The 9,487-nt window shown below is 35.6% G+C and overlaps 1 protein-coding gene across 1 annotated transcript; it reads left to right on the top strand.

Moving 5' to 3' along the window:
* Positions 1–1,339: 1,339 nt before the first annotated feature.
* LOC117693923 (olfactory receptor 9I1-like) lies at positions 1,340–7,127 on the top strand. The gene is made up of 2 exons (XM_076927146.1): positions 1,340–1,427; positions 4,694–7,127. Exon 2 carries the CDS (start codon positions 4,931–4,933, stop codon positions 5,879–5,881), a length of 951 nt encoding a protein of 316 aa, XP_076783261.1. The 5' UTR covers positions 1,340–1,427; positions 4,694–4,930; the 3' UTR covers positions 5,882–7,127.
* Positions 7,128–9,487: the final 2,360 nt, after the last annotated feature.

The following is a 9,487-nucleotide window of genomic DNA, read 5'->3' as shown; positions in this document are numbered from 1 at the left end:
AAATAACAAGAGAAATATACCACATTTTCTTGATCTTCCAATCATTACCACAAGGGGGATAAATAATAACCATTTCACACTCAGTTTAACAATAAGATCATCTGTTGATAATAAATGGAATATTCTCATTTATGCATAACTTCTTTTGGTTTCTCTTCCCTGTCCAAATTTTTACTCTAATGTGTATATAGGAAACATAAATGTCAGTAGATATTCAGTTTTTTTAAAGATTTTTCCACACAATAGTTTCAAAATACATTTAACTTCCATACAATAGTTTCAAAATACATTTAACGTCAGCATGAGATGATAAATTTTGTGAATACCCATAGGGTGCTAATCTTTAAGCTACACATCAGGTCCTGATCTTTAGAACACCTTCTTTACTATATACCTTTTTATCATCTGGCATCTGTAATTTCAAAACACTGCCTCAGCCAAATGCTTGCTAATTATCAAAATATGTATCCCAACATTGGTACTCAGAAACATATGAGATATATAACATTTTTTCACACTGTTTATGCTAGAATATTTCAAATCCTAGAATACCAAGTAGGTGAAATCAAACAGGCTAAGAGTCTACTGATGTGGTTAATAGACTTCAAGACATTACTATGAAGCTGAAGAAACAAGACTAATGAGTAAACAACAAGATACAATGCAACTCAGTCAAATTATATGTTTCTAACACACGTGATTGTGGGTTCTAGAGGCAGAAAATAGGTGACAACTGGAAGAAAGAAAGATGGCTGTAGAATGCTGGGCATGGCTCTTGAGGGAAGGTGGGTAAGCATACTCCTCAGGGCAGAGGCAACTGAAGCATATTTATACCACTTCAGATTTGTTGCTCCCTGAGTCAAAATCATGCTTTATCATGAAAATTGTAGGAGATAGTGCTGTTGAGTTTCAGGCCTGAGTTGTAACTAGACAAGAAAAGTAAGGGTATAAAAAATATAGAGAGATTTTTATGTGAAGACTTCAGGTTTGACTTCTAGGCTACATTCTGACTAATTCAGCAAAATATTTCCTATCACTGCAGAAGCTGCTTTTGAGCTGCAGAACCTAAACACCTTAAGAATTGACATGCAAAGATGGGAAGATGTGAAAATAACTCTCTGTTTAATAGATATTGCTAGGTAAAGAGTGAGTGTGTGATTCAAGAGAAAACTTTTCCTATCTGTAGCTTCTACAGAGCTATTCCCCAAGCATTTTAAACACCCACTTGTTTGCTATGCAAGAAGAAAACCCCAAAGGGATCAATTACATTGAAATGTGCCTGTGTAATCTCAGCTGCTTTTTATAAATTTATAATGACCTGCTAATTTTATTTCAAAGGCTCTGAGTTGAACAGGACAAATCTACTACCTGTGGAACCTGGGAAGATACTGGGTATTTCCAGACAAAAACTATTAAATGCGAATTAGGTATAAAATAAGGTCATTGTTTCTGGACCATTTAAATTTCTCTTAACTTATGTGTATTAATGTTTTTTTCTACATGTATTTTGTGCACCATATATGAACCTGTGTAACAGCAGTGGCCAGAACAAGGCATCAGATCCCACAAAACTGCAGTTATAGATGTTTGTGAGGTGCCATGTGGGTGATAGGGATGCAAACCAAGTCACCTGAAAGAACAGCCAGTGCTTTTAAATAATATGTCTCTCGAGCTCCAGACCTTCTTTTCTTAGGGCACCAAAGCCGCCATTCCAATTTTCATCTAAAATACACAGGTACATATGGATCATTTTGTTTTGCAACTACCAGCTTTAATTTCCTTGGACTCAGGTATCTCTATATACTTTTATAGTGATACTTTTATTATATACATATAGCTTTAGTGAGGCTGTTTCCAGAGTGTAGAGCTTAGTTTTGAGATTTGCCTGAAAATGTAAATTCAGCCCACTTTTATCTGGGATGAAAGGTGGGATAACAACATATATTAGAGACATATGTTTGGAATAAAGTAAACCTAGATTAGATTCCAGATTTATTTGTTGCTTTGATCTCAGAAAATTTCTTTACCTATTTATCTTCAGTCTCCTTAAGGACAAAATGACATCTCTTTTCTGGGGTTTAGGGTTGTGTAAGATGAAATGTACAGCATGTGCATATTAGAGTTTCATCCTTGGAATATGCTAAAACTAGGATAGAATTGAGATTTACCCATCTTTATCCATTTAATCTTAGTCTCTGCAAGGGTTAAATAACACCTATATTCTGGGGTCATAGGATTGTGTGAGATAATGTGCACAGAATATGCCATTTTGTGATTGGACCAGAGCAGGTGTTCCATGAACAAAACACCAATGTTTAGAAAAGCAAGGCCTAAGTTAGTTTAATTGCAGTCAGGGAATTGAGGTAGAATCTAAATATCCTTTTATTTTAGTGATATTTCAGAAAGATTGTTTAATGTATCTAAGCTTTGTTTTTCTTATCTGTAAAATAAAAGGAAAAAATTGAAAATTTTAATATAGGATTATCATGTTGGTAGGAAATAATAACTTTATCATGTTTAGCATCTAACTGCTACCTGAGTCTAAGCAAAGGCTCAGTGTTTAGTAATGTTTTGTGAGACTGATTCTGGTAAGGTGATGAAAGATAACTTTAATCTTTTTTTATAATAACACTCCCACCTCTCATGGACTCAGTCTTTGCAAGAAATAAAAGGAAGAGATTGAGAGGAGATTGAAAGTTAATATAAGTATAATTTTTTAGGTTAATCATTTTTTAAAAGTTAATTTTAGATAAAATATCTCTTTTCCCTTCAAGGATCTAATGTTCTTCATTGTATCTTATAAATAATAATGTTAGGTCATAAATATCCAGAGTTTTTAAAAAGATGTTCACAATTCACAATATGTTACTTCGTTCAGTAAGGTTGTAGCCTCCCTTTGTTCTAGGATCAAACCAACCTGATTTGCCTCAAACCTTTTAAATTGAATAATTCAAAAGTTATATTACCAGTGTCACCTTGAATGTTTTCCAGGGAAATATCTAAGAAACTTAGGTAAACACATTCACATTTTGGAAAAACATTAAAGTTCTTATTCACTCAACCACTTCTAAAGTTACACACTTAATATATACATACATGTATAAGTAAGACACATAAAAATGGTCAAACATGAAGGAGAGTAGATGCATATATAGAGGTTTGTGGGTATAAATACATACAAAGTGGATGAGATGCATTATTCTAAGTAAGACATTTTTATTATGGGTTTTATAAAATGATAATCTTGTGTCACTACAGCAAACAAAATTAATAGTTAAGCTTATTGAAAATAATTTGTTGGTAATTTATTTTGTGTGTTCACATTTTTTGTTATAGAATCAATACATTTGATAGCCCAAATTTCAATCTGAATGTCATGATGGGGGATGTGGCACTAAGATAATGGGCAAATGGTTCTAGGGAAGCTGTGTAGGGTAATGGAACCAGGGATGTTTAAAATGGATAGTGATTTACCTGCAATGTGAAGTCAGTGGTGAATCTTCATATCTGCTTTTAGTTTCTCTTCCATAAATAGTGTGTTGTTAATATCTGTTTAATGATCATATTGACAGTAATCTGTAAAATATTTATCAATTCCTTAGAAGTAAAGAAATATGTATCTGAGTTTCCTTGAAGAAATTCCCAACATCTTAGGAATTTTTCTGTTGAGGCAGAATACATGTAGAAAATGATCAATATCTATGCATGTGGGATGAGTGATGTAACCCACACTTGTGCCATATGGCATTAAGAAACTCTGGGAAATAGAAAATTTTGCCAAAACACACTGTAACACAAATTAAATACAATTATTTTGAAAAAGCTGACAAAGTATGGGAGTGAAACATTAATTTCACTTGATGTTTTAAAACTTTTCCCAGTTATCAACAAGAATCTTTTAATGCTTGATGCATATATAATTTTAATAGGGAAACTTCACTTACCATTTTCCTAACCCACTCACAGGCAAAGTACAGAAAGACTAGACAAAAGAACAAAAAATGTTACAGTAATGTGATAAAAGACAAAAATTCTTTTTAATAGGAGAAAGAATAAATCAGTAGGAATTTATTTCATTTAGTGAGAGAACAAAAATAGCTCATTTGTTGTGTCAAATATGCCTATGTACATGCATCTATCTGTATATCATCTATCTATCTATCTATCTATCTATCTATCTATCTATCTATCTATCGATTCATACATGTGTATGCGTGTGTGTGTTTAGTATGCAGGCCCACACAGGCTATAACACACCTGAAGAGATAAAAGACCAACCCACTGGAGTTGGTTCTCTCCACTCACCTTGTGGGATATAAGAGCTAATTTACATTTTCCAGCATGTGTGAAGGCCTCTATGATCTGAGCAGTTTTGCTGGTTCCAGAGTAGGCATTTTTCTCAGACACTTAAAGAAACATATAATCAGAAATAAATATATTATGTGTGTTCCAGAAACAAGATGAAGATGATAAATTTATCATCTTTAAACTTCTATAAAAATAGCATGAAAAGAAGACATTATACAGATTCAAGTGTCAGGAAATGTTAAATGTAGGTCATTGTATAGAAGATATGGACAGATTCCATCATCATATATCATAGAGTAAGTGTGTGATACAAGTGATAAGTTTAGAATACCTGTTGTCTTGGTTCATTCTAAACTCAAGGCTCACATGTGTCTTCTCTTCACAGAAAATTCCCAGCATAAACCAGAATTAATCTGGTTCAGAAACAGCAGCAGGAAGCTTAGCCCCATAGAATATAGAAATTGCTCTAGAAGAATAATCCTGGTTTAGGATTGCTGAAACAAGCTTTATAAATAAGCTCATAGTTGCAAACTCAACTTCTAGAAGAGAGAAAAGGACTTTGTGACTTTATCCTTGTTCTCACTTCATTCTCATCTTCAGATTAACAATCTACATTGGTTTTATGGCTAAGAATAACCTCACTACAGTAACCAGGTTTATTCTCACAGGTTTTATTGACCTGCCTAAGTGGGAGGTCCCTCTGTTTCTTGTGTTTCTCTGCTTCTATCTCATCACCATTTTGGGAAACTTGGGTATGATCATTCTTATACAAATGGATGTACAGCTCCACACTCCAATGTATTTCTTCCTGAGCCATCTCTCTCTATTGGATGCCTGCTACACCTCAGTCATCACCCCTCAAATCCTGACTACACTGGCCCAAAACAAAATGATCATCTCCTATGGCCAATGTGCTACTCAATTCTTCTTCTTCACCATCTGTGCAGCTACTGAGTGTTTCCTGCTGTCTGTGATGGCCTATGATCGCTATGTTGCTATTAACAACCCACTGCTCTACACTGTAGCCATGAGTCCTAAAAGATGCTGGAGTTTGGTGGCTGGAGCCTATGTTGGTGGGTTGTTTGGGGCTGTCTTAAGAACCGCATGCACCTTTTCCCTTGTCTTCTGCGAAGATAATCAAATAAATTTCTTCTTTTGTGATCTCCCACCCCTTCTGAAGCTGGCCTGCAGTGACACAACAAACATTGAGATTATAATTGTCTTTTTTGGGAACTTTGTCATTTTGGCCAATGCCTTGATCATACTCATTTCCTACTTGCTCATCATCAAGGCTGTCATAAAGATGAAGTCCTCAGGTAGAAGAGGTAAAACATTCTCCACATGCACCTCCCACCTTACTGCTGTGGGTCTTTTCTTTGGGACCCTCATCTTCATGTACATAAGGAGCAGCTCAGGCAAATCCCTAGAGGAAGACAAGGTCGTATCTGTCTTCTACACTGTGGTCATCCCTATGCTGAACCCACTTATCTATACCCTGAGAAACAAGGATGTGAAGGCTGCCTTCCAAAAGGTTACTGGTAGATTCCAGGTGTCTCAAACTTTGCAAAATTGATGGAAAGGACAAGTCAATTTTGTTTCTACTGCTGATAGTTCCTAGTGAGTATGCTGTTACCTTAAACAGAGGAAGCAAGTAAGTGTTGAAGAGTGTTAAGTACAAAGTCGTGAAATTTGTGCTCAATAATTCCATTTTCTTTTTCCTCATCTTTTTTTATTTCCAGTTTGGCACTGGTAACTAGTGTTAGTCTACTTTTTTATTTACAGAATCAGATTTTGAGTTGGCTCACTTGAATTGAGTTGGATTCCCCTTGTTTCTTGCCTTGATTTTAATCAACATTACAAATTATTTCTATAAATGATCCTATCAATCAGCTACTGTGGATTGTGATACATGGCTTTTCACTTCCCTTTAGATGTAGAAATGGTTGGTCAGTGTGAGTATATGACTATAATGCCCCAACCCTCTGATTCATTAGACTGTTTTTTTTTTTTTTTTTTTTGCTCTGGCAAGACTGACAAAATTTTAAAATTTCCTTGATGTTCATTAACTCATTGTATAGTTCCTTCTGTCATGCTATGCTAATAGTTTCAAGATGAGCTAAGTCATTTTCCCTATTCTTAGCCCTCCAAGAACGCTAAATATTGTGTAGTTTTTGTAATACACTGCATATTACTGTTCCTCATAATATTTGTGCTCACTTTGAAATGACCTCTCACTAAGCATCCTGTGTCATGCATAGGAAAGTATATAAGACAGACATGGATAGCTTAAGCATACTTTATGGTCTGTGGCAAATATTTACTTAAAGGACAGTGTAGGAGAAATAAGTCAGCATATCCTGACTTGCAGCCAGCAGTGGCCCACACATGTGCAGCAATTGCTTCCACATTTACTAATTATGAAACCTGCCTGATGCCCAGAGACAAATGGTGACAGAGTGTATGACTAGAACAACTAATCAAATGGTGCCACCTACATGGAACAAGCAGCCATTAACCAATGGGACACTGGTGGAGGGTATAAAGGCACACCACAATCCCTCAATAAATGAATCTACTTTCATTTCTCATCTGACTCCTGGAGACTTTGTTGTTGACTTTGTGCCTTCTTACCTCCTACTGCCTAGGACCAAGGCAACACTGGAGAGTTATTGTGACTCCTATACTAAACTGGGTAAATCTTCAGAACAAAATGTAGATTTCCTTCACTTCTAAGTATAAAGTCTAAATCAGGTGGTTATTGCTTTAGAAAGAATTCTTCATTCCCATGATCAGTGTCATTTGAGTTTCATGTGGATGAGAAACACATGGTGTCAAATAAAGTTTTCATTTTGAAATTGAGAAAATATTTCCATGTTCCTCAGAGTATGTAGGATAATACAAATCCTATTTTCCCTCTAGTTCTTTGTGAGACTTTGAATAAATAGATTTCTTGGTCTAAAAGTGATATAACAACACTAATTTAAGATATATTAAAAATTAAGTGTTGAAAATGAGACCTTCCATGCCAGGTGGTGGTGGCGCATGCCTTTAATCCCAGTACTTAGGAGGCAGAGGCAGGCAGATTTCTGAGTTTGAGGCCAGCCTGGTCTACAGAGTGAGTTCCAGGACAACCAGGGCTACACAGAGAAACCCTGTCTCGAAAAACAAAAACAAAAACAAAAAAAAAAAAAAAAAAGAAGAAGAAAATGAGACCTTCCAACAAAAAATCTGTTGTTGGTATCAATCATTCTTTTCCTTTCTTTTTTATTTTCCCTTTAGTTTTAATGTCAGCACTTGACCCTTGCTACATTTCTATAACAAATGACCAAAATCAAAATGTTCAGAAATCAAAATGGTAAGAGATAATTAACCATGGAAAAATGTTGGGGGCCGACTTTTAGCAGAAAGTGGCTATCAGCTTTGCAGCCATCTTGAGCCATATACCCTGATATGTGACTTGGATTACAATAGCCTACAATAGCTGAGCACACTCCGATAATCTTGGTTTAGATACCTTGAGATTAAAGGTGCGTGAGATTAAAGGTGTGTGAGATTAAAGGTGTGTGACTTAAGAGTGTAATTTAGAGATAAGATTTAGAGACAAGACCTAAGGGCATGATTAAAGGTGTAACTTAGAGGCGTGGCTTCGAAGTGAGACATATAAAAGGCTAGAGGCAGACAGAGAAAACAACAGATTACTTGACATTAGGTAGAAGACACTTGGCTCTAGAGAGAACCAGACACAGCAGAGAGAAGACAGGTAGCAGGGCACTTGGAAGAGAACTTGGAAGAAGTAACTTGGAACTTGGAGGCACTAGGGACTAGGAACTAGGGACTAGGAACTCAAGATTTAGGATTTAGACTAAGAAGAGACTGAAGAATAAACGGGATTGAAACACACTGTCTGGTCTCCATTCTTCGAGTCCGACCTCACTCTCTCTTTCTTGCTGAACCCCGACCCGTGGACCGGAACAGCAGCTTGGGCCGGGATAGAGTGGCTGCCCCAAACGTGGGTCGGCCAGGGCCTCAACATTTTGCTCGGGCTGAGACATTTTTTTGGCCGCTCCAATGTGGGGCTAGTGCGGTTAACAACAGAAAAATAATTAGTCTATGATTCTCAACATAAAACAAAACAAACTTGTATGAAAAACTGACAACCAACAAGATCTTTTTATTGAATTTATTATTTTAAAACCAATACTACTTTATATTCAATGCACTATTATTTTCATAATAAATGTCAAGTGTTTTAAATAGAATTTTGTGTTAAAATCCTGGTTAAAAATACACATTTTTTTTAAAGCAGTGGCCATATTTTAACTCATGTGTTAATTGTTTCATGTTAATCATTAAACAAATAGCTGTAAATTATGAGCTATAAAAATTTTTTAGAGTAACACAAACAATATTCAATATTTGTGAATAATATCAGTATGCTTTCTCTTATAATTTATTAAAATACAAGAAATTCACAAGAAAAGAAAATATGTATTAAGAATAAACTACTTAGTGAAGAGGGGAGCTACCTACCTTTTTAAATGAGTGCATGTTAATTGTCCAAAATAATTGGTTTCCCTATGACCTTTTCCTACATCCATGTAGTACACTTTGACATATTATCTTTCTAGTTATCTCTTGCTCTTCTTCCTGTTGATTGCCTTTAATATCTTAAACAGACTACCTTCTACTTTTATTTTTATTTAAATATTGTTTCCACAAAGAAGAAAGCATGCAGTAGTTATCTCTTCTGGAATTGGGTATTTCATTTAACATAGTGATCTGTAGTTCCACTAATTTTCCTTAAAATAATATGATTGTATTATTGATAGCTGAGTAACACTCAACTGTGAATACATACTACATCTTCCCTATTCATCTATCTTATTATATTTTATCTATCATCTGTCTATATTTTCTTCTTTTAATTTATTTTCTTTACTTTCCTGATAACAGTCTCCCCTCATCCTGGCACCTCACATGGCCCCTCTCTATCCACCTCCACTTTATCTCTAAGAAGTGGCCAGGCCCCCTGTGTACCAACTCATTTTAGCACCTCAAGTCACTGCAGGACTAGGCACATCCTCTTCAACTGAGGCCAGACAAGGCAGTCCACTTAGAGGAACAGGATCCACAGACAGGCAAGAGTTAGAGTTAGCAGCTCCTTGAGTTATTGGGGACC

Source organism: Arvicanthis niloticus, chromosome 1 (genome assembly GCF_011762505.2).
Source record: "Arvicanthis niloticus isolate mArvNil1 chromosome 1, mArvNil1.pat.X, whole genome shotgun sequence".
In the NCBI taxonomy this organism is placed as follows: Eukaryota; Metazoa; Chordata; class Mammalia; order Rodentia; family Muridae; genus Arvicanthis; species Arvicanthis niloticus.
The sequence above is the reverse complement of the archived record's forward strand: the minus strand, read 5'-3'. Positions and strand labels throughout refer to the sequence as shown.